Raw genomic sequence first — 25,499 nt, forward strand, 5'->3', positions numbered from 1 at the left:
CTCTTTCTAACTCAGTGATTGTTCCGGAGAAATCATATGTTCATAATAGACAAGATCTCGGGATGTTACTTTAGTCCCCAGAGCAGACCGCATAGATCAGAGGAACCCCACGACCTGCCGGATCCAGTCATGTCATGTGTAGCGCGTCCAACATTGATCCAGCCAAGACAACATCGATCAAGAAGATGATCCAACAAGCTGAAGCAGCTGCTGCTGCTGCAGGGTTGGGTGGGTAGAGTCAACAAGGAACCTGGTGAGCAGGAGAGCACATGCCCGTCTCGCCGCGGCCGACTTGCTCTTCTTCATGGCTGCTTCTTGACGACAGCGGCGACGAACACAGTCGCTGACGAGCAGGCTCTGTTTCTCCTTCGACTGGGCCCGCTCGCTTGAGACCAGTAATAATCAGATAAAATTGTACAGGTAACTTCACAAACGGGATCAAAGCAACAAGCAAACACTGAGAGCAGCAGCACACCCCCAACCATATGCTCGCGGTATAAAATTCATAGCAAATTAAACTGTGCAAGCATGCATCAGCTGTTAAACTGCAGAGAGTTATGATACAACATGCGGTGTGACAACATAGTGAACATTCTCCAGTAGATAACATATCAGAATTACCTATACAAATGAATACATCCCTGCTCAAAAGCACTGGATACACACAACGATTTTATTTGACACATGATCAGCTCTATTGCAAAGGCCAAAGGGAGATAATACCTACTGTACAGTTTTATCACTATTAGGTGGAGAGATCAATATGCCATAGTCAAAGATGAAATGGGGGAGTTCGAGATGGATCTCCCTGCCATAGCCATCTAAACTCAATCTCGTTCCTACAGTGACCACATGAACCGTGATACATCCATATTGCATCAAATTGTACACAAATGTTAGTAATAGCTCGAGCAACCCAAGTGGCTCTTAGACTGTGCCTAGTACCTATTAGTTGCATCTGCAGCCTGCGAACCAAAAAGTCACTAGGTAAATATCAATAACCATTTAAAATTATGCCTAAGTGGACGATACAATGCATTACCGCAACACGTGGAGAGCGATGAGTGTTAGATAGCAAATTACTAGGACGGGTTCCTCTCTTATGCCTCCTTTGGCAGCCCGGGATCCGGGGGGATCCCAGTCCATTGCCCTGGGAGAAAGGCCCGCGGTGAAAATTTCCACGGGCTTATTTCCTGTCCATTTGAAAGCCCACGAGGCAGGGATTTCCCAGCCCAATCCGCGGGGAAACCCTAGGGAAAGGACCCCGACCTCCGGAGGTCGGGAATTTTTCCTTGCGCGATCCGCTGCCGCTTCTCTCTCGCGCGGAGTCTCTTCTCTCGCGCGCGACCAATGTTGGGCGCCGCCGCGCCTCCTCCTCCGGCGAGACGCGCCACCACCGAGACTCCTCCGGCGAGACACCACAAGCGCTGCCACCGTACCAGGGTAAGCCTTCTTCTCTTTCCCCTCCTCTCCTCCTCCTAGGGTTTCTGCTCTTCTTATCCTCTAGGGTTTCCCCTCAAATCTTTGGCTTAGTGACTCAATCCTCTCTTCTCATCTTCCCCCAACAGCTTCTCCAGAATGGCCATAGTCAATCTTGCTCCCACCTGAAGCAACACGACGCGCACTCTCCAGTGGCAGTGCGCCAGTGCCCAATCCCCTAGGTCAACCTCGACAGCAACCAAGAGCGGTTCTCCAGTGGCCGTCACTAAGCATCGCCAGCACCGTGACTCAGTTCGACTGGTTCATGTCCTAGATCCTAAATCTGTGCTGTGATTGTTTATGGTTCAGTTTGGTTTGACTGGAAATTTAATTTTTTCATCTTGTGTGAATGTGGAACTAATGAGAGAAACCAAGGTGAATCTTGTGTGAATGATCTTTGCAAATACTTGTTAAGTTCTTGTTTTTTGGTAGACATGTCCAGGCTCAGAAAAGAAATGATCTAACGAACCACAGGAGAAACCAATGCTTTGCTTTCTTATTTTGGGAATCTGTCCATGATTAGTACATGTCAAAAACAGGATAGCATTAGTCAGTGCTTAGAGCTTACAGTCAAGATGGACAGTAGGTTATCGCGCATGTGTGATGACAATTTACAATTGTGCAGGATCATATGCTTTAACATATAAGCTACGAGGTAAATTAAACAACGTTGATTAAGAAGGGAAGACGCACGTCCACTGCTTCAACAGATCAACTACAAGAATCGTCAAGTACGCCTCCTTGTACTTCCTCTCTTGCCATAATTTAATTTAAATTTAATGCGCAATTTGCAAAGGGTTATTGTACTTTAGCCTGCACTGGTATGTAAACCTCAACTTCTTCACTCAAGATTACTATTTAGTTTTTTTTCTTTGCTCCGTTTGGTTTCCCTTTTCTCATCTCTAGCTCTAGTTTTACATGATTCTGTGAAATGAATATTGTTAGATCTAACAGAGAATCTTTTTTTTACTGGACAGAGAATCATTTTTTGCTGGAGTTATTAGGAACATTTTATGTTTAGCAATAGTATATGTTCCGATATCTTCATGAAATTCATTATTAAACTGACAACAACCCTTCAAAACTGAACACTATATCGCTCATCCATTAGACCAGCTGATGCTACTACTACTACTACTATTTTTTTTTTCTGAGGAGCCAAATTGCTGCATAGGTATGTCTGATGGCCCTATAATTTAATTTGAAAGCTCTGCTATATGTATACTTGATTCGATTTCAGCAGATGTAAATGTTACAACTCTTTGTATTCAGTTCATCTGGTTTAATTCTTCTATTCTTGATGGTACTAGCTTAGCTTAATTCTGATCCATTATTGTAGTCTCTGTCAGGGAACTGTATAATTAGTGATTAATTTAGCATGCATGTGAGACTAAATAAATGGTAAAAATCAGATTTTTGATAGGAACTCACTGGCCAAACAAAGTGACCTAGTAGTACTAATTAATTAAAACAACAACTACTACTCCTAATTAGTACTGGTAAGTGCTAACCATAATTATCTACACTAATGACAGTGTTTGTGTGCTTGCTTGGGGGCATAAAACTAAGAGACAGAGTTAGCTGGAGATGGCCACGGTCCGTCTGAAGCATTGCACATTAATTTGCATCTCAAACTGTAGTAGCATGAGGCTTTAATCTGTCTGATCAGTTTGCACCTAAACAGCAGCTCAACGGCGCTGTAGTTCAGCTGAAAATGTTGCAAAAGTTTACCCAATGAGGACTCACATAGGGGTATATATATATGAGATGCACTTCTTTTCCTTGTCATGTCCATAATGATAATTGTCCTCTTGCACTCTTCCTCTTGCCATGATTCAATTTGAATCTCTGGATTGGCACACACAGAGCTATACTCTAGTATGCATTTTCTATACAAGAAGTATTTGAATGCCTTTTTTTCTACCAACACTACCGGTTGCACCCTTGTGTTTTTAATTCTTGGATGTAGGCAACAGGCCTTGCCCTCGTATATTCAGCCTTGTTCTCAACTTGGAGTAGCAATGGAGATAGTTGATGCTCATAAATGCAGGAGGAAAACACTTCCAAGATATTTGCAAATGATAATTGTATGAATTACATATTGTATTTGCTGAAAGTGATATTTCTTGGATGCTCATATAATACTTGGCTCAATACTGTAGATGGTACCTCAATTTGATCATCTCATGAATTAAGTTGATGCTTGTATCTATAATCTTCTCTATTCTACCTAGAATTTATTGCTCTATTTGAAGTTCATATGATTTTTCAGATTTTTTTTCTTGCATTTTTAACTGAATTATTCTGTTTTTGTGCTCGGTTATGTTTATTTAGACTTTTTTTTTATCTTGTTGTGTGTGCTCCAAGTAGTAATTCTTTGGTAGAGTAGGCTCAAAACTTAAAAACCCTAATCATCCCCCAGTCCCGTGAGCTGCTTCCAAATGGTAGCAGGGAAATCTCCCCTAGCTGGAAGTGCTTCCCTAGAGATTTTTGGGGGGATTCACTTGGTACAGGGAAAATCTCTGTTCAACTACCTCCTTGCCTGGACTACAGGCATCCACATGGCAATGGATGTGAATTGATGTACTGAAGGGCTGGAATACCTTCACACTAGCCACAGATCTTCAGACCAGCAAGAAAGGATGGTTATCAAGATTCAATATGTAAATCTCTATATACCATAGTGAACCATGAAATCAAGAAAGGTACAAAAATTACAATGCGAATGAGCTGTTTCAGCCGTGGTACAGGGATAGCTTGACAAGGGGCAGTGACAGTGTATGGCACTTCAACGGCTTAATGCCAACCCCAGGAGATTTCGGTCCACGAAAGTAACGGCGTGTGGCCTCTCGTGTAATCATACCCTTTCTGGATTGGAATAAGTTCACTTACCATCCCTTAATTTTACATGGAGTGTAATCATACCCTTTCTCCCTTGGGCCTTGGCCCCATTGGCTCATGGGCACTGTGCGAGGCGAGCTACCCATGCGGCCCATGCCGTAAGTAAGCTCACATAGTCACGGGATTTTTTATAATTTGGTACTTTTAAAAAACTTATTTTGCAAATAGACCCCTGAAAAAACTTATTCAAAAATAGCCATTTTTATTATATATTGTTTTATTTTTAATCTAGTAGCATGCCATACTTTCTGTCGTTGAATTAGCTTTTGAAATGACATTGGTATAAACGTGATCACTAATGTTTTTCGAGTGTATTACCAATAATTATAAAATTAATATAAGAAACTTAAAGTTATAACTGCATGCATATGACTAATATGCTTAGATTTCTCACTGATATACTACTGCTACAGTGCCGTGGGCTCGTTTGACTCGCATGATAGGATCCGTGGGCCTTGCCAAGGCATTCTGCAAAGACTTCCTTTTTTTTCCCTTCCAATTTTCGTTAGGGTGAGAAGTACTTCTGGATTTGTATAGCATCTGTGAACTGGTAGAAAGCCATCGATATTTTTGCCACGTGTCATCGAAATGATTGCGCAAACTACCAGCCAATCAGCTAGCGGGAAGACCTGCCAGGTTGAGTAGATAGGTAATGGTCAATTACTACTTGTCGAAATTAATTAAGGTACAAATTAAATAGAATTCCCGCCCTCGAAATAGACTGCACCGATCGAAAAAGATTCCAGTTGTGAGGCAAACAGCTAGACGAAGTTTAGATCAAGACCATATGGTCCATGGACTTTATTTTTGCAAGTGTATGTATAGTAGTTCTCTGTAAATAATTTAGTATTAATAGTTTGTATGTACATTATCGCTATACGTTTGTGAACATGCATGTATAGTGTGGAGATTATGAGTACCCCATACCCACACGGCATGGTTATCCGACTGGCTATAGGGGATAACTTATATCTATGGAATATGTAACAGATCATGACTTGGGTATTACGTTTCCTTGTATATTACGGAACGGCCTAAAGTCTTGGTTTGATAATATTATAAAGTAGATTTAGAAAACCGATACCGTATCGGTTAAGGTTTCTATCTTGTAATCCTGCCCCCCACCCTATATTAGGTGGGCAGGAGGCCCTCTAGGGGGCATGAGACAACTAGATCGTCAGATCTATAATTCACTCGGTGGATTCAAATCCCCAAACAGGAGTAGGGTATTACCTCTCATTGAGAGGGCCTGAACCTGTCTAAATCCTTTGTCTCCGTATCCATCCACTTTTAGGTCTCGTGCGCTACTCCCTTTTATTATTGCCGAATTCATGTTTCGACTGGTGTTTCCGAATTCATGATTTGACAAGTGTGTATAGTACGTACATCTCTCTCAGTCTATGTTACCCAGATACGAGAATACAGATACAAATATACGATACGGGGATATGTCATTTTTTTTAAAAAAAACATGCATACGGGATAGGCCAAAATAGATATATGTATAAAATAAAATATAGTGTATAATATGTGCAAGACTAGACTATAAGTAATGCAAAAATCACAAATTATAGTACCGGAAGCACTCTTGTCCGGCCATGACCACAAAAGTTCACAAATAAACCAATTGACAAGTGTTTATAGAGAATTAGACTTGTTAACTTAATTACTTGGAGGTGAACTAATTAGGTAGAGCTAGATATTGCTTGTATCCATTGTCATTGAAGAGTGTGGTGAAACCTGAATCATCAAACAATTCAAGTCTGATGCAGTGCAGTTAGATGTTCTAACACCTCCCGGACTCAGGCTTAACACTCAATTCAGAGAACATCGATCGGTAGAGAACGACGGAAGCAAGTTCGCCCGAAAAGGGCGACGGCGTCGCGTTGCGCACGGCGCTTGTGGGAGCCACACGCGAGACCCGGCTGCCGACGACCCGGCCGGCGTACCGCGTGCAAGATACGGATTGGAGTAGACTGGATTTGGATCGAACGATGTGTGCACTAGGGTCAACGTTTCCAATGCCGGGCCGGTCCTGAAAATTTGGGGTTCCAGGACGAGACAAAAATAAAAAGGTGAATAGCTAAAGTAGTTCTCCAAGTTTTATTAAAGACTCAGTTTAGTCCTTGATATTTCAATCTATACATATCAGTCCACAACTCTCTTCATAAATGACACTTATACCTCTCATCATTCACATATATAAGAGAAAAATTGCATGCTTGAATTTTTTTATAGATAATACATAGTATATTATGTAAAACGAAAATAAATTATGTACTAGCAAGTGCATACGATAACAATTGCTTAAATTTCATGTGCACATGTTGAAATAATGGGAAGTACATCTGTATGTTGTTTATTCATGTTTACTTTTATCTTTTCTAGTATATAGTTGTATACAAATTAAGGGCAAATAGGATGTTTTTTAATAGAAATATTGACTAGAAATAGCTATATGGCATATTAAGTGGGTCCAAAAATAATTTCAAGCCAAAGCAAATATTTGGAGGAGCTATGTGGACGAAATGAAACGTGAAGGACCAAATTGAGTCTTTGTTAAAACTTGAGGGACTAAATTAGCTATTCACCCAAAATAAAAAGCCCTACAATACTAGTAAATATATATGTAAAATATTTTTTTCTTATTTTAAATAGGAAAAAATGTTGAACTTTAAAAACTTCATTATGCACAAACTAACGTAGGTGATAATTGAATAGCAGAAACGTTATACAAGGAATTCATCAAATATTCAAACTATTCTAGTTTATAATAGCTCATATGTCCCCTACAAATTTAAAAGCACTCATGGAGATTTTTTTTTCTTGTGGCTTGTTGGCTGCTTTGGAAGCAGAGGAATGATTTAATCTTTCAAAATATTCAGCCATCCCTCACCTGATGGAAATCTAGTCTTAGAGAGGAGCTAAGTCTACATTTCCCTAGACTTTGATTAATTTCTAGACCTATTTTGAAATCATGGCTTGACAGCTTATAATTTTTAATTGTTGTACAGTTTCTTCTTCCCCTTTTATATATATGAAAATGCACCGTGAGGGTTTCCCCCACTGTTTTCAGGTCAATATAAATTTAAAAGCACGGTATCTGTTAGTGTAAGGTTGCAAGAGGAATGACTCAACCAACAAGATTGTGATGTAGAGATACTAATTAATTAACTATGAACATATCGTGAGAAGTTGGAAGGAATAAATTCCAAACCTATTAACTTAAAGCTCCTATCTCATACAGTCAACTCTAGTAGCTATAGAAAAAAAGAAATAAGTGAAGTTCTATCTGAATTTTATGTTCAAGATACTAGTAAGAATTAAATATAGGCTCCAAGATGAGATTAATTAATGGCAGTCCAAAGAGACCAATTCCTTAGGATGCCAATTGAGAGGAAGGTCAGACCTTCGAGATGAAGGAGATGGTTTCAACACCGAGCGATGATGTTTCCTGAGCAGCGGCGCAAGAACTGATGGGTAATTCCTGGTTTTTGCTAACGTTAACGTGCTTGTACATAATCAGTGCTTTACTGCTTTACGCACGTATAATGACCGTACGTGCAGGCTAGGCAGAGGTATTGTGTACATGGCCGGGGGCCCCTGAGGTCGTATCGGCCGTTCACGTATCTGACACGGATACGCGCTTTCCACGACGGGTACGTAACGTCGTGATATCGATCGATCGCGCGCGGCCTATAAACGACTAAAGGGCCATGCATCTTCTGAGATGGAAGAAGCATCTCTATCGATCGATCAGCTGCAAGCAGTGCAGTGAGCGATCGAGCGAGACATCGAAGACGAATTAGCTAGCTAGCACTCGATCGATCAATGGCTGCTGCTGCAGCGAGGACGTCGTCGAGGCGAGGTCGTCGACCGTGCTTGCAGTCGTTGCAGGTGGCGCTCCTCCTCCTGGTGGCTCTCATCTTCTCAACCTTGTCGCCATCGGAAGCAGAAGCAGAAGCAGCTGCGGCTACTTTGCGGCGTCGGCAGGTGCGGAGCCTCCTCAAGCGCCTCAACAAGCCTCCTCTCGCAACCATTCAGGTACCTACCTATATTAATTTCCTTTTGCATTTTTCACATCTAGCTAGCTAGCTAGAGTGAGTATTTCGTGTAAAATATAATATATAGACCTATAAATATGCACTTCTTATCTAGTTGAAAACTACTAATTAATACATATATCTATATATATATGGTAAATTAACTGCATGCATGCAGAGCCTAGATGGAGATATCATAGACTGTGTGCACATCTCCAGACAGCCTGCATTCGATCATCCTCTCCTCAAGAACCATACAATCCAGGTGAATTCATTAAGCACAACTATTATATTATGTATATATATTGACCACCCCTAATTTCAGATATAATTTCATTCTACACCACCAATATAATGCATGCACCATATCTTCACGTACGAATAATGCCAATTTCAGATGCGGCCTTCTATCCAGCCAAGTGTCATGTATGGTGAAGCAGCACGTCCATTCACCCAAACATAGAATCAGAATGGCGAAAAGTGTCCCGACAATACCATACCAATCCAAAGGATCAAGGAGGAGGATGTCATAAGGGCCACCTCTGTTGCAACGTTTGGTAAGAAGACGCACGGGAGCCATCATCCTCGCTTGGCTGGTGCCACAGATGGCCACCAGGTACCACCCTCATCTCATACTACTACTACTACTATAGCTTTCAATATAAATTTTCTTATTTAATCTCCCATTAAACAGTATGGTGTAGCATCTGCAACTGGGGATACTAACTACTACGGAACCAAAGTGACCATCAATCTGTGGCAACCAACGATTGCAACATCTGGTGATTTCAGTCTGGCCCAACTATGGATCACAGCGGGCTCCTATGATAACAAGGACCTTAATACCATTGAAGCAGGATGGCAGGTATGTGAGACATTAAGAGCAAGATCAATACAAGAGCTAGCTGCTAGCTTCATAATCTTTCCATGTCATCAAGAGCTAACAGAGAGGCAACTTGTACAATAATTACACATAAACATATACTTCATTAATATATAGTCCACCTCTCATACACACACAATGTATAGCTTGGAGTCTGTACTACAGCTGGCTGCAAATCTGTAGCCCACTATTAATTCTTCTCTCTCTCTCCTCCACGTAAGCATAAATATGATGTGGCAATTTTTGAAGCATGCTTATTTCATTTATTGTACTCACTCTAAGTGCATCAGAGGAGAAAGCATTATATTAAATCCTACTTTCATGCCTTGCAGTTCCATGCATGATACATATACTAGACTAGGTTCTCGATCTATTCATGCAAGCTCGTCTTTGTGCATGCTCTAATGTCCATGTTATCTACAGATAGCATTGTAGATAACTTTCTAGTCTACTGATTCCATGTTCAGTTAATAGCACTACAAGAAAAATGCTTTGTAGAGACATTTTTCTAGTACTGTAGAGGCACTTATCAAATGCCTTTACAACAATGTAGAGGCATTTTAAAAAATGTCTAATAAGTGTCTTATGGTGAATTGTCTCTACAAACGAAGAGACATTTTATAAAATGTCTATAAGATGGTAGAGGCATTTTCTAGAGACATTAAATTGTACCGCAAAAATATAAAACCAATCCAAAAAAGAGAATAAAATAGTTTCCTTGCTTTTGACAAGTCTTGAACTCATGATCTCTTGGTTAGATCATTTTAATCTTCAATACACTAACCAACTCAACTCCATGTCATTACTTGTATGCTTGTTCCTTTAGTTGCTTATATTTAGTCCTTCAGTACACATTATCATTCTAAAAAGTGTCTCTACATAGTTTAAAATGTCTCAACAAAATGCCTTTACATATTAGACACATTTTATAGTGCCGAAAGAATGCCTTTACGAGATAAAATCTAACAAACTGATCTAAAAATGTCTCTAGAGTAAAAGTTTTCTAGGCAATTTTTAAAGTGCCTCTATAAAGTGTCTCTACACTATAAAACTTCTGATTTTAGAAGCAATTTGCAAAACGCCTCTATAAAAGTGCCTCTAGACGAGGTTTTTGTTGTAGTGTAGGACTATATAAGAATGTCACAATTAATGTACTACCTATGTCCCAAAATTAAATATTTGTTGTTGTAGGTTGTTAGCAAAGTTTAAGGTTTGCTAAGAAAAAACTATAGTGCCCTTACTAAATGATGTGTAAAGTTGGGTATGAGAGGGTAGTTGGGGGTAGGATATGATAGAGAAAATTTTGAATTGGAGGTGATTCATGTGACAAAAGATACCCTAAAGTGACAAACTTTGGGGGATAAATTTTGAATCATAAAGTGGTCATTATTTTGGGACAGAGGAAGTAACTAAATAATCTCGATAAGTGGCTGTCTTATGGATATCTATCTACTAAGGGCATCTTCAATGTGCATGTAAAGGTAGTCTTAAGCATTAAAGTAATATTTGTAATCCAACTTTATGTATTGGAAAATCTTCATAATGTGTATGGGGGCTTTGAATCTTCATACTAAAAGGATTATTAGAATTTTTTTCCTTGGCGGGCCCCAAATTAAGATGAAGAAATGATCTCATACTCTTTTCGTCCCAATATAATTGTAACCTAGTACAGATGTGCAACTATCCAGATTCATAGTCTTAAGATATGTCACATGTGTACTAGGTTGCACTTATATTGTGACGTAGCTAGGGGGTATATTGTTGCATTGCTACATGTAAAAAGACGCATGGCTATGGGTCCCACCTTATGGTCATTGTGTGCTTTAACATTGAGGATGCCCTAACATCACAATACTGTTGTATGAGTCCTAAGCTTTAATTTTGCAATGGTTGTGCTTTCTCTTACGGTGATGGCTCTGAGCTATCTACATTATTGTTTCAGGTGTTCCCAGCTATCTATGGGGATGAAAAAACTAGACTCTTCATCTACTGGACTGTAAGATATATAAACATCACATATATTCCTTTTTACCATCATTATTAGTAACAATTAATATTTTGCCCCTGCTCTATTGCGGTGGGAACTAATTAATGGCATAAAGGTACTAATGGAATATATATTGTAGCGTGATGCATATAACGAAACGGGATGTTACAATCTAAAGTGCTCAGGGTTCATCCAGACAAACCCACAGGTCGTCATCGGTGGCAGCATATCCCCTGTCTCCATCTATGGTGGCCCACAATATGAGTACGATTATTTAGTTTGGAAGGTAAAACGTACACAGAAATTAAGCTCTTTAACATTCAAAGCATATAGACAAAATCAAATTCTTCATGAATGGGCACGAAGAATCTGTCATCTATCTACTAATCTTGTCCTTCCTTAATGCACCTTTAATTCAGAATTGACTTGAAGCCACAACTAACTGTTGGTCTAGCTTGGGTACAGAGATGGAGTCACAGTTGTTCCTATGCACGCACGTAATAGATTAAGATTTGATGCAAATGCAGGACCATTAAGTTAGCCATTTGAAGAAATGTTCAGACACATAATCTTAATATATAATCAGTTTCTGCAAGGAAAAAATAATCTTAAGCCGCAACCCTATCCATCATCACAACTGAGGGCCGGCGTCGCCTTCCCGTGTGTCGTCCCGTGCACCATCCGCTCCGGCCAGCCGGATCCATCAGCAGGTACATGACGACAACGCAACACACCTCGACGACAGCATCTCAAAAGGGCTGAAGGGAGGAGGGTGGGAGAAGGGTAGGAGGGAGAGAGGGAGAGAGACAGAGGGAGGAGAGGAGATGCGAGGCGAGGGAGCTGAAGGGCCGAGGCAAGGCTTGGTTGTCGATGGGACCTTTTAATACATTAAAAAAATTTGCAAGCAGTGCTCTTTAGCTACCGCCAGCGAAAATTGGTTTTCGTTAGCAGCTCGTGACCCAAAATCCGCCAATACATTTTTACAAGTGTTTGTTTCATAAGTCAACCAATAAAAATAAAAGGGTGACGCCATGAAAAATCATTTTTATAGTAGCGATATTTTATCCAAGTCACATACAACAAAAAATTGAGTAAAAATACTACATCTCAAGCCCAACTGTCATCCAACAAATATATATATATATATATATATATATATATATATATATATATATATATATATATATATATATATATATATAAAATGATGATGATGATGACCATGGATGGATGGATGAAACAATGACCTGATCTTTTCGATGAAGTTAGTGCCGAACCCTCCACCAGTGTTATCCATTGCAGAACTAACTTGTTCAGAACTTAACGACAACAGGATGTGGTCGTGATCCCCTCCTGCCCGGCTGACAATCAAACGAACAAAACCAAAAAATTACACTTAAAAATTCGCACTTTGTTCTCTTGTCCCATATTTGACACACTTTACAGGGGAAAACAGAGAGGGACATTTTCTTTGAGATCAACTAAAACCAAGATTAACACATAAAGAAACAACCATCTAGACAATGTTAAAACATCGTACCTATTGGTCCAAGAAGAAGCAGGTGCTGTCCTGACTGTCTTCAGCTTTGTAGTCGGCGAGGCGAGCGATGGTGTTCCGGTTGCGCTGATTGGTGGAGTCACAGAGGAGATCGGCAAGACGGACGTCGGTGTTCCAACATCATGAGAGGGCGGGGGCGCAGATGTAGGCATGGATGGAGTGACGCAGTCGTCGTTGATGGAGGCTGGCTTAGGCGAAGGAGGGGGCCGGATCGAGGCGGAGGGGTCGCCGCTAGGGGTGGCGGCGGGATGACTGGCTGCTGCTCCCATGATCTGGCGGTGGCTACGGAGGGCAAGGAGGGAGACGTCATCGGGGGCCTGTTGCCGCGATTGGGTGGTGGACGAGAAGGGAGGGAGGCATTGGCGGCGCTGGAGATGAGAGCACGATCAGAGGGGATGGTGCTGGGGGCGCGGGGTAGTAGGGTTGCATGGCCATCGGGTGGAGGGGTAGGAGTGCAAAGGATCAATCTGGCCATTGGATCTCGCGATCGTACGGTTAATATTCCGTGAGTCTGCTTGGGTGAGGATTATTCAGGACCACCACAACGAATTTTTTAAGTAGTTGAGATATATATTGTTGCGTAAACAACAATATTAATATAATATATATCTTCCTCATGTATATACTATATAATATAAGTTTGCCGAAGAAACTTAAAAAAGTATGCGTCACCATTTGAGCCGATCATACGACACCATTTGATTCTGTGTAGGGGTGGATCCAGAACCAGATTAAAGGGGGACTCATTTCCTTCTTCCTTCTTCAGTCCCCCTACTCTTCATTTTCTCCCTCTTCTTCCCCTTTCATCTCTCATTCTATCAATGGTGATCCAACAGGGTAGGGGGACTCGAGTCCTCCCAACACCCATGCTGGATCCGCCCCTAATTCTGTGTTAGCTAGTTTCTGAAGATAACTGAATAAGTCGGTGGTTGTGTGTCTTGGACAAGATTCGACAGGTGTAATGCTTTGTTTAGTTTTCTTGTTTATTTGCCTCTGAGAAACGCTCAGGGATCTTCCGACTAGCTTACAAGGTGGTGGGCTAGTCGGCATGGGTTCGAAGCCTCGTCCCTTCTATTTATTTGATATTAGGCCATTCCCTAATATTTGCATTGATTTCATGTTTCTTTGCCCCTAACTAATCTGTTGGAAAAGTTTGTCCATGCACCCCATAAATAAATAATCTTAATTAAATGTATATATGTATATTAATTCCCTGATCATATATGTATATATAGATATAATCTTAATTGTCGACTTAATTAATCTCCAGTAAGTAAATTAATTAATTCGTAGGACCCAGCAGGGGGCAATTGGTGGTTGCAAGTAGGAGGCAATTCTGTGGGCTACTGGCCATCGTCCATCTTCACCCACTTGCAGACAGGCGTTGCCGATAGTGTGCAATGGGGAGGGGAGGTGAATTCGCCTCGAAATACCACACCCATGGGCAGTGGACATTTCCCTGAGGAAGGGTTCGGTAAGGCCGCCTACAGCAGAGCAATCCAAGTTGTTGATTCCTCCAACAATTTGAAACCACCAAATGGTGTGGGCTTGATAGCTCATTCGCCCAATTGCTATAACGTCATGAATGGTTCCACTGCCACCAACTGGGGCACTTACATCTACTATGGTGGATCTGGATGCCCTTGAAACTCTCAAATTGAAGTGATGTAGAGAGAGATCGTTCGAGCCCGCCATCAAACTACATGCATCTCCTTGATAATTTACATGTACTACTACACGATCAACATGCATGAAGCTTCCGTTTATGCATTATGCACTACTTGTGTAATAAAGTATTGTATAGCTAGGGTTTATACATGCATGTCACATTTCAAGTGTCTGATTGCTAGTACGTACATATTGTACATCTGCATTGCATTGGTAAGAGGTTCGAACCAAGCTAGCATTAAAAGTTGACAATAAATGTGTATTGCTACAGGTTACTGGTTGTTATGTTATGGAATATAATAAGTATTCCCCTCGTCTCAAATTATAAGGTCTATATTTTTTTACACAGCTTTTAATGGCATAAAAGTGCATATATGTTATATATGTTCCCTTAGAATATGAAATTAACATCACATAAAAGTATTTTAAACTATAAATCTAGTGATATAACATACATAATACTTAACATATATATGGTTAGTATGATTATTAGTCAAAAGTTATCGAATTTGGGTGCCCTATAATTTGGGACGAAGGGAGTAGCTTATTTAATACAAGCACTGCAGATCGATGGACGCCTTAAAAGAAAGTGATAACACTGTATATTTCCTTGAAAGCCCAGCTGAAGCTGTACGTCGGATGATCTAACCCCTTTTCACACAATACTGAAGAAAGGGCATCCCAAATCAAATATCAATGCATGTAAATCTCAGATTCTACAGCGGTGTATTGTAATTCGCCATCTAATGTGCCAATAGTTGTTTCAGTGGAACATAATATCAACAGAAATTAAATAACCAAACAAGGGCGGCAAATTCCTATCTCAATCGGTGCTCACTTTGGTTGCATTGCCATGCACAATATATTAACACATTAGTGTGGTCAAGCAAAACAAGTTGGATGCACTTGTGATTTGTAGCTGAGTAGAGCACAATGCTGCAAGAATGGTGAAAAAAATGGCAAGATTGCTGCGAAGCTTGGTCATCCCTAAAAGACTACCCACTTAGCTGTCCTATCTCTAAAGAAGAAAGTTGGCCTCTTTCTAACTCAGTGATTGTTCCGGAGAAATCATATGTTCATAATAGACAAGATCTCGGGGTGTTACTTTAGTCCCTAGAGCAGACCTACTTGAGCATATCGCTTCCAACCCAATACATCCCTTTCAGATCCCATTTTATCTCCATGTTCGAGTTTGTTTCCATAATTTCCCTTCCTCTCGCTCCCTATAAATACGGAATTGGATCTAGAGACATGGTGATAAGGATTTTTAGGAGGAGTTTGGCGTGAAACTACCGGTGGGCGCGTGCCTTAGTTTCCTTTTCTTCTTTTTTTTTTCCTGGAATTTTCTTTTCTTTTATGAGCTTCTTTAGGTGACTGGTTTTTTGCTTGCATCTAGAAGGATGAATCGTTGCTTGCAGTTGCAGACCGGGCAGAGGCAACGACTCCATGTGGCATCATGGTGGACGCTAAAAAGACATAAAACAGAAGACTACCCTACATTCTAATTTATAATTGTATAAATTGGAAGTATAAGTTGGAGATATAGTATTACATATTGACAATGTTGCCTTAATTAAAGGGTAGGGGCATAATTATCTCTTCACTACCCATATGGGTCCTCGCGAGTTCCGATGCGCTAGCTGCCTCCACCGGTGTAGCGAAATGCCAAGATCGGTCTCTTACAAGCAGTTTGCCACAAAGAGCTTCGATCCGTCGTACGTCCTCATGTCCCATTTGTCCTAAATTCTACTTTCGCATTTCACGTGACACGTCATATTCTGTTTTTATTTTCGTAATTGAGGTGAGGAATGAGACACTGTGATGTGATAGCTAGCAATAAAAGTTAGTGTCCAAACAATATATATACATATTGAAAATGAGCACGTTTGTTGACGCGCAAACCAATTTATAACTCACATTTGTTATTTAGCATCTCATCATTTGCTAGTTAGCTTATCGGTTGGAGAAAAAAATAAATTTTGGAAGTTAATTTTAGAGTTGGTTTTAGTTTTTTTTTCATTGTATAATATTTTCTAGCATTTTATTTAAACCGCTATTAATATAGATGTATTATATATCAGAAATTTTTTTATTGCTTAATTCATTATGGCTTGCCAGTAATAGCTCAAACGATTAACAATATATCCTGATTAGTGAAAATGATGTTAGAAATAAAAAGGGGCTATTTCCAGTTTCACACATGAGTAATAAAATATCCTAAAATAAGTGTACCTTGGATTACCGATTTATGTTCATCATTTATCACTAAAACTGCAAAAAAAAAATGACAACCGTTTTAATTTATGCAAATATCTTCAATGATCCTAACAATTTCTTATTACCACTTCCATTCATCTTGTTTCCGTTTAATTGTTTTCATTTAGATAAATTTATTGCAAAAATTTTTAGTAGACCTTATCAAAATAAAAACAAATTCAATGGTCTTATGTACTCTTTGCTACCACTTCTTTTGTCATTTAAACATAGGGTATTATCACGATGAAGTTACTTTGTTCGATTTTGATTTAACATATGCAGCTAATTTTTTATTATGATAAGCTAAAATTCATTTTTTTCCTCCTTTCTCTTGCCTTTTTATTTATTAAATTTTCTTCTACTTATTTTTCTCTATTATGGTGCATGCCCTCTTTGAAAGCCTCTAGAATTTAGCTATAACTAAAGTTTGGAAGCCTATAGAATTAGATAGAATGTTTAACGTTTGTTTTTTTTGGGATTATTTTACCATATGTTCTTCAAATTTATCTTGAAATTTAGTCATACCAAGTGGCCCAATCAAATGGTAGCTCCCCTCTAGCTTTAGAGGGATAGATATGATAGGCATGGTCAATTACTACTTGTCGAAATTAATTAAGGTGCAAACTAAATAGAATCCCTCGAAATCGACTGCACCGATCGATAAAGATTCCAGTAGTGATGCAAACTAGACGAAGTTTGGATCGAGACACATATAGTCCATGGACTTTATTTTGGCAAGTGCATGTAGTTCTCTGTAAACAAGTTACTAGTCGTAGTTTGTACGTTTTCGCTGTATACGTACGTACGTTAATTTGTGTACGACGTCTCTCTCAGCTCGATCTCGCTCTCCGGCCGGCCGGCCTCTCCATGCATGATATCGATCGATCGCGGCCTATAAAAGGGCCATGCATCTGAGATCGAAGAAGATAGCTAGCTAGCTTTAATATATATAATTAAGCAGTTATCACTCGATCGATCGATCAATGGCAGCAGCGACGTGGAGGCGAGGTCGAGCGTGCTTGGTGACGCTCCTCCTCATAGCTCTCTTCTCAGGCTTGTCGCGATCGGAAGCTACTTCTACTAATTTGCGGCGGCGGCAGGTGCGGAGCCTCCTCAAGCGCCTCAACAAGCCTCCCCTCGCAACCATTCAGGTATATTTCCTTTCCTTAATTCCTTTTGCATTTCACATCTAGCTAGAGTGAGCATTTCGTGTAGTATTTCACATCTAGCCCAGATGGAGATATCATAGATTGTGTGCACACCTCCAAACAGCCTGCATTCGATCATCCTCTTCTCAAGGACCATATAATCCAGGTGAATTAACTTCATATATAATTCTACTATACACCACCAATATATATAATACTAGCAAAAATGCCTGTGCGTTGCAATGGGTAAAAAAATTCTAATAATAATATACGTTTTTCATACATAATCATGTCAATGACAATGTTTCTATTTTAATGAGCGGCTTGTTTTTTTATAAACAGTGTTTTTTTTCTTATGTGATTTTCTCAAACCATTTTTCAGAAATGGCGCATTTCTTTCTAACAGTTTTTACCGAGCATGTTTTTTTTTTGCTTTTTTTACTTACAAAGAAAACCATATTTTTCTCTCTTTTTTTTGCTTTTCTTTTCTCATGTGTTTTTTTACCTGTTTTCTCGCACGTTTTTTTGCTTGTTTTTTTTAATGTTCTTTTTTTTTTTGCTTTTTTCCAATACATGAGAATATATGACGAAATAAAGCCATGTAGTAGATATCAAAAAATCGATGGATCCTATCCGACTCAAGCGTCCATCAATTTAGCTTTTTTCTGACAGTTTTTTTAGAGCGATTTGTCTTTAATAGACGGTGTTTTTTTCTTGCGCGGTTTTTTAAAACCATTTTTTCAGAAATGATACGTTTTTTCTGACAGTTTTTTCCTCGCATGTTTTTTAAAAAAATATTTTACTGACGACGGAAATAATTTTTCTTTCGTGTTTTTTATTTTTTTATTGAAGATGGAATACCTTTTTAGCGTGTTTTTTTGCGCTTTTTTCTGACTTTTGCCTCACGCGTTTTTTTTAACTCTTTTTTTATCGTGCATTTTCTCTTTTTAAATAGTTAGATTAGATTAGTGATAGAGAAGAGATATATACTGGTTAGAAATTGGATTTTGTTTCGCCCTTTCCATTTTTTTCTCGCGTGCATTTTTTATTTTATATGAACCAGCTTTTTATTTTTTACAAACCATCTTTTTCGCCACTTTCTTAGGGAATCGGACGAACTTTTTTAGATGTTTTCTCAGATTTTTTTTCGCTTTTATAGGAATCAGACTTTTTTCCGTTTTTAAAGGAATCAGATCTAGCGTTTTTTTTTCACCACTTTTTTTTTGCCTTTTATATGAATCAGATTTTTTTTCTGTTCGGATCTACAATTTTTTTCGCCACCTAGGGGAAAAATACTTTTGTTATTGTTGTTTTTCTTTATTTTCTTTTTTTGTGCGGCTTTTCTTTTTCTTTTTATGCACCTTTCTGCCTTTGTTCTCTCACTTATTTTTTTTTAACAAAAACGATCTCAACTACCTTATTACAAGATTACAGGGATTTAAATATAAATATAAAAATTAAAGGGACTCAAATGCAAAAGTACAAACCCAAAAATTAAAATTATATAAAAATGGAATGCTCTCGACCTGTAGGTTCCGTTTTTGCAAACAGATCTTCAATCCGGCACATCAATTTTTTTCACCAATCTAGAGTCGGACTTTTTTTTCCTGAGAGGGAATCGGATACAGGAGTTCCGACTTTTTTATTTTATTTTTTTTTCGCTTTTTTTGTTTTGACGGACGAATGAAGCATCTCTTATTTTTTAAGTAGTAGAGATAGAGATAAGGCATGCACAATATCTTCACGTACGAATAATATGCCGGTTTCAGATGCGGCCTTCTATCCAGCCAAGTGGCATGTATGGTGAAGCAGCACGTCCATTCACCCAAACATGGAATCAGAATGGTGAAAAATGTCCTGATAACACCATACCAATCCGAAGGATCAAGGAGGAGGATGTCATGAGGGCCACCTCTATTGCAATGTTTGGCAAGAAGATGCGAGGGAGCCATCACCTTCACTTGGGTGGTGCCACAGATGGCCATCACGTATAGTACCGCCCTCATCTCATATTACAACTAGCTTGTCTTCCTAGCTCGACATTGGAGATGATGACAATTACTACTGTTACTATACTATAGATTTCAAAATAAATTTTCTTATTTAATCTCCCATTTGAGCAGTATGGTGTAGCATATGCAACTGGGGATGCCAACTACTACGGAACCAAAGTAACCATCAATATATGGCAACCAGCTATTGCAACATCTGGTGATTTCAGCCTGGCCCAGCTATGGATCTCAGCGGGCTCCTATATAACAATGACCTTAATACCATTGAAGCAGGATGGCAGGTATGTGACCTTAAGAGCTAGATAAATACAAGAGCCTTATGATATCTCCATCTGGGCATTGTGTGCTTTAACATTGAGGATACCCTAGCATCACAATATTGTTGTACGAGTCCTAAGCATTATTAATTTGCAATTAATGGTTGTGCATTCTCTTACAGTGATGACTCTGAGCTATATATCTACATTAATGTTTCAGGTGTTCCCGGATATATATGGGGATGACAAAACAAGACTCTTCATCTATTGGACTGTAAGATATATAAACATCACATATATTCCTTTTTACCTTCATTATTAGTAACAATTAATATTCCACCCCTGTTCTATTACAGTGGGAATTAATTAATGGCATAAAGGTACTAATGGAATATATATTGTAGAGTGATGCATATAACAGCACAGGATGTTACAATCTAGAGTGCTCAGGGTTCATCCAAACAAACCCACAGTTCGTCATCGGTGGCAGCATATCCCCTGTCTCCATCTATGGTGGCACACATATGTGTGCGATTATTTAGTTTGGAAGGTAAAACGTACATAGAAATTAAGCTCTTTAACATTCGAAGCATATAAACAAAATTAAATTCTTCATGAATGGGCACGGAGAATTTGTGTCATCTAGCTACAGATCCTGTCCTTCCTCTAGTAAATGAATGAATACAAATTTGCAGGATCCAGTGGGGGGCAACTGGTGGTTGCAAGTGGCAGGCAATTATGTGGGTTACTGGCCATCGTCCATCTTCACATACCTGCAGACCGGCGTTGCTGACAGTGTGCAATGGGGCGGGGAGGTGTATTCGCCTCAAATTACCACACCCATGGGCAGTGGACATTTCCCTGAGGAAGGGTTTCGCAAGGCCACCTACAACAGAGCAATCCAAGTTGTCGATTCCTCCAACAGTCTCAAACCACCAAATGGTGTAGGCTTGAGAGCTCCGCTGCCCAATTGCTATAACGTCATGGCTGGTTCCTCCAGTACCACCAGCTAGGGCACTTACATCTACTATGGTGGGCCTGGGTGCCCTCAAAACTCTCAAATTGAAGTGATGTAGAAAGAGAGATCGAGCTCGCAATCAAACTACATGCATCTCCTTAATAATTTACATATAGTACTACACGATCAACATCACTCGCTCGCCCAATAATAAAGTATTGATAGCTAGGGTCTATACTAGCTAATACTACATGTCGCATTTAAGTGGTTTGAACCAAGCTAGCATTACAAGTTGGCAATAAATGTATTGTTACAGTTTACTAGATGTTATGTTATGGAATATATATAATAAGCAACTTATTTAATCATTAGTTATTACAAGCACTGCAGATCGAGGGGCCTTAAAGAAAGTGATCGATAACCCTATACATTTCCTCATATGCCCAGCTGAAGCTATGATCTAACCCCTTTTCACACAATACTAGAGAAAGGACATTCCATCCAGCAAATACATATATACCGGCCACCGTTGGAGCCTGTACTGGCCACCGGGTCCGCTCGCTTGAGGCCAATGATGATCAAATAAAATTGTACAGTTCAATTCGTGCAATAACAAAATGTTTGGAAACACATGTAATTTCACAAACGAGATCAAACCAACAAGCAAACACTGGGAGCAGCAGCTCACCCCAACCATGCTCACGATATAAAATTCATAGCAAAGCTGTGCAAGCATGCATCAACTCTTGAAGGTACGTACCATGTGAGTTGCACTTGAAACTGTTAAACTGCGGATAGAGTTATAATACAACATGCGGTGTGCCAACATAGTGAACATCGTAGCATATAGCATATCAAAATTACCTATACAAATGAATACATCCCTACTCAAAAGCTCTGTTGCAAAGGTAGATAATATGTACTGTACGGTTTTATCACTGTTAGGTGGAGAGATCAACAAGCCATAGTCAAAGATGAATAATGGGGAGTTTGATATGGATCTCCCCGCGTATGCTCGGAATATAGCCCGTGTTTTCAAGTTCAGCTTCTTCACGTGTGAAATCACTCCAACATAGCCATCTAAACTCAATCTCATTCCTACAGTGACCACATGAAATGTGATACGTCCATATCGCATCAAATTGTACACGAATATCAGTAATAGCTCATGCAACCCAAGTGGCTCTTAGACTGTGCCTAGTACCTATTAGTTGCATCTGTAGCCTGTGAACAAAACAGCCACTAGGTAAATATCAATAACCAGCTAAAATTATGCCTGAGGGGATGATACAATGCACTTACCGCAACACGTGGAGAGCGACGAGTGCTAGATAGCAAATTACTAGGACGGGCTCCTCTTTTAGTAGGATTATCTTGATTTTTTGCCCAACTTCGAGAGTGACTTTGGCTGGTGGTAGTGGTACTTTCACGTCCAGTATCAATTGATAAAGCCGGTGGTGATGAATCTGTTATGGATGACGATGTGTTTGGGCATAATGAGCTAGCAGGAAGAAGCCCTGTAGACAACACCAACAGTAAGATGAAAATGGGACAGCCGGTTCATTGACATCTTACAGCTTTTCAATGGAACCATGAAAAAAATTATGTTTTAACTCCAAAAACCTGGAAAGCTAGACAACCTCTCAGCATGCAATGACAACTAATAATGATCTTGTTGTCAGGTCTGTGTCCATTTGACTTTGGAAAATGGAGAATTAATTGTCTATCTCCCTGTATGGAACCTCTTATTTTGTTGGGCTCCCTGCATTTAACTCTTCAAAATTTCCTGAAGTTAAGAGGTTTATCGTGGCTCATGGATATAGGGATAAGGGGTTCATTTCTCTAGAAAGAGATATGGTACCCATATCCTTTTCAGGATGAATTTCAGTAGGGCTTGTGGTAGTGTTTTTAAGAGAGAGGCGGTAATATTGGTAAATACATGCACCGATCATGTGTTGGGGGGAAAAGGAACTAAACGCAGATTTATAATGAAAACATGCAAAATGGAGTACCGTTGATCGCAGCAGCCTGGAACCTCTCTCTCATGATTCTCACAAACTTGAATAGATCATTACTGCAGTTTAGATCCTTCACCAATTCTTCAGAATCTTTCAGAAATGGAGTACATTGAAGTACTGTTATCAACACAAAAGAAGGCATCATTAACAACAACACTTTCACCAAAGAATATAATAATATGAATTAGGCAGTATAATTGTATGGATATTAGACAGTTGTAACTCACGGTTGTATCTATCTTTGTTGAGCTTTATGCAAAACGAATATTCATGGTCAGGGTTTTGAATGTCAATTTTGCTGAAGACGAATTTCACCCCTTGCAAAAAGGTAATTGTAACTTTGTCAGCAGAGATAACACTGAGCTAATTTAATTGGCAATATCACTAAAACTTCCATTACCTTCACCACCAACAACTTGAAAACCAAGAAACTTTTTGTACCACATAAAAGCTTCGTCTAGGTTCTTTTTCCGTGCCGCGTCAGTTTTAGCTTCAAGGGCTTCAATAGCTGCCATCAGATGAAGAGACATTAAGGGCTTATGGCCTATATATTTTAGTTTCTGTATGGCCAATGGAAAATATTCAAACAAAAGAACCAAATTGGCATAGACACAGCTAGAAATTCATACATAGCAAAAGATAAACCCAGATCATTAGAAAAGGGTCTGAGAATACGATATATTGGACCTAAGAGCTCAAAACAACTCTCAATCTGGTCTTTTTATTTGTAATGCAGAGTAAAGCACTTAGAGACTAGGCAATAGTTGTGCCAATGCACCAAAGCTGGTGTTCCCTTAATAAAATAAAACCCCCAGAAATGATGCATTAAAGGCTGTGATTCTGAAACGACTTGTGCCCAACAGAAGTAAAGCCTAAATATCCTATCAAACAAATTGAGTGAACCGTAAGTCAAAAAGGTATGTATCTCACTCCAAATTCCTGTACGGCTTGTTTGGTAACTCGAGGGAAGGGGATTGGGAGTTTACACGAGGGAATTGATGATGAGATTAAGATGGGAATTTGATTTTTAATCCCAATATCTTGTTTGGTAGAGGTGATGGAAATTGATAGGGAGTTTAGTTGGAGATTAGGTCATTAATAAAAACGGATGGCTGAGATTTGCTTAGACAAAGTAAAGGAGGAATTCCCTCCCAATTACCTGCCCCTACCCAGGTATTGAAAAGGAGGGAGTTCCTTCCTCAATTCCCCATCCCCATCCCACCAAAATTCTCATGTCTCCCAACCAAACAAAACTCTTAATAGTCTCATCCCTCTAAACTCCCAATCCCTCCTAAAAACTCCCTCCAACCAAACAGGCTGGTACTAGAACCGCAAACTTATGTTACCTTCAAGTTGACTTGATATGACATTTGCATATTCATCTCTCCTGGCCCTCTTATCAGTGACCAAGCTCCTGAGCTGATCATTAGTTGCAATTGCGTTCGTAATGGATTGACCAGTAAGGTCATACTTTGTCTTGTTGCTAACTTGGACTGCAGAGGAAGTTTGAAGGGTCTCAGACCTTCCATGACCTGAAGAATAATATCCCAAAACACTAAAGAGTGAAGAAATGGTTGTACTTACCGGACAGAGCTTGTGCAAAATCTGCTTCAAGTTTGCGCAGCTGATCCTTTAGTTGGTTGAATTTTTCTGTCATCCAGAAAGGCACAAGCCCAAGTCAGTTCCCCATCTTTTTTTAATTACCGTGAAACAGAATTTGTACTCACAATTCACAAATCGCAGTGCGCAGTCAACGATAAATTAGTTGCAGGAATGCAAGAAGGGAAAAATTAACCATAGGCCACACGCTTGGTTTATTTATGCGTGCAGAAGCAGGGATTAAGTATGCGACATTTGGAAAGAGTCGAATCTCCGCAATGGAAAAAAAAAGTAAGACAGACAGAAATTGCTTGCGCGGATCCCACAGAAAACCTAAACCTAAACCTAACATTGTCTAGTGTGAGATTTGAGACGAGAGCAAACCAGATCCAGTCCATCCGTATTGATATAGTCCTACTCCAGTAAGGAAGAAGGGCCGATACCTCGCTGGGAAATGGTGTGGTTGGAGAGGGAGCGGGCGGAGAGGAGGGCGGCGCTGAATGCGGAGGCCGCCGCCTTGGTGCGCTCGCGGCCGTCGGCGATCTGCCGCTCGAACGCCAAACACTGCGCCGCCATCCTCCTGCGCAGCTCGATGGCTCCTCCTCCTCCGCCGCCGCCGCCGCCGCCTTCCATGGTGAAGCCGCCGGAGCCGGAGACGGGAGCGGCGTTGCTGGTGGCCGTTGGGGGTGGAGCCGAACCACTTCAAAAAAATTTGGGGTGTAAAGCTTATTT

At 39.9% G+C, this 25,499-nt stretch overlaps 1 protein-coding gene and 2 pseudogenes across 1 annotated transcript; 2 read left to right on the forward strand and 1 right to left on the reverse strand.

The window, feature by feature from the left end:
• Positions 1-8,162: 8,162 nt before the first annotated feature.
• On the forward strand, positions 8,163-14,498 carry LOC127768060 (uncharacterized; annotated as a pseudogene).
• A 3,260-nt stretch (positions 14,499-17,758) lies between these two features.
• On the forward strand, positions 17,759-21,343 carry LOC127760239 (uncharacterized; annotated as a pseudogene).
• A 267-nt stretch (positions 21,344-21,610) lies between these two features.
• Positions 21,611-25,474, reverse strand: LOC127772190 (kinetochore protein SPC25 homolog). Its single transcript, XM_052298189.1, has 8 exons — positions 25,211-25,474; positions 24,753-24,818; positions 24,515-24,661; positions 23,569-23,676; positions 23,396-23,485; positions 23,163-23,285; positions 22,453-22,667; positions 21,611-22,374 (listed from the first exon to the last, which is right to left on the reverse strand). The coding sequence occupies exons 1-8, from the start codon at positions 25,398-25,400 to the stop codon at positions 22,348-22,350; spliced, it is 966 nt and encodes a 321-aa protein (XP_052154149.1). The 5' UTR covers positions 25,401-25,474; the 3' UTR covers positions 21,611-22,347.
• Positions 25,475-25,499: the final 25 nt, after the last annotated feature.

This window comes from Oryza glaberrima, chromosome 1 (assembly GCF_000147395.1).
Source record: "Oryza glaberrima chromosome 1, OglaRS2, whole genome shotgun sequence".
In the NCBI taxonomy this organism is placed as follows: domain Eukaryota; kingdom Viridiplantae; phylum Streptophyta; class Magnoliopsida; order Poales; family Poaceae; genus Oryza; species Oryza glaberrima.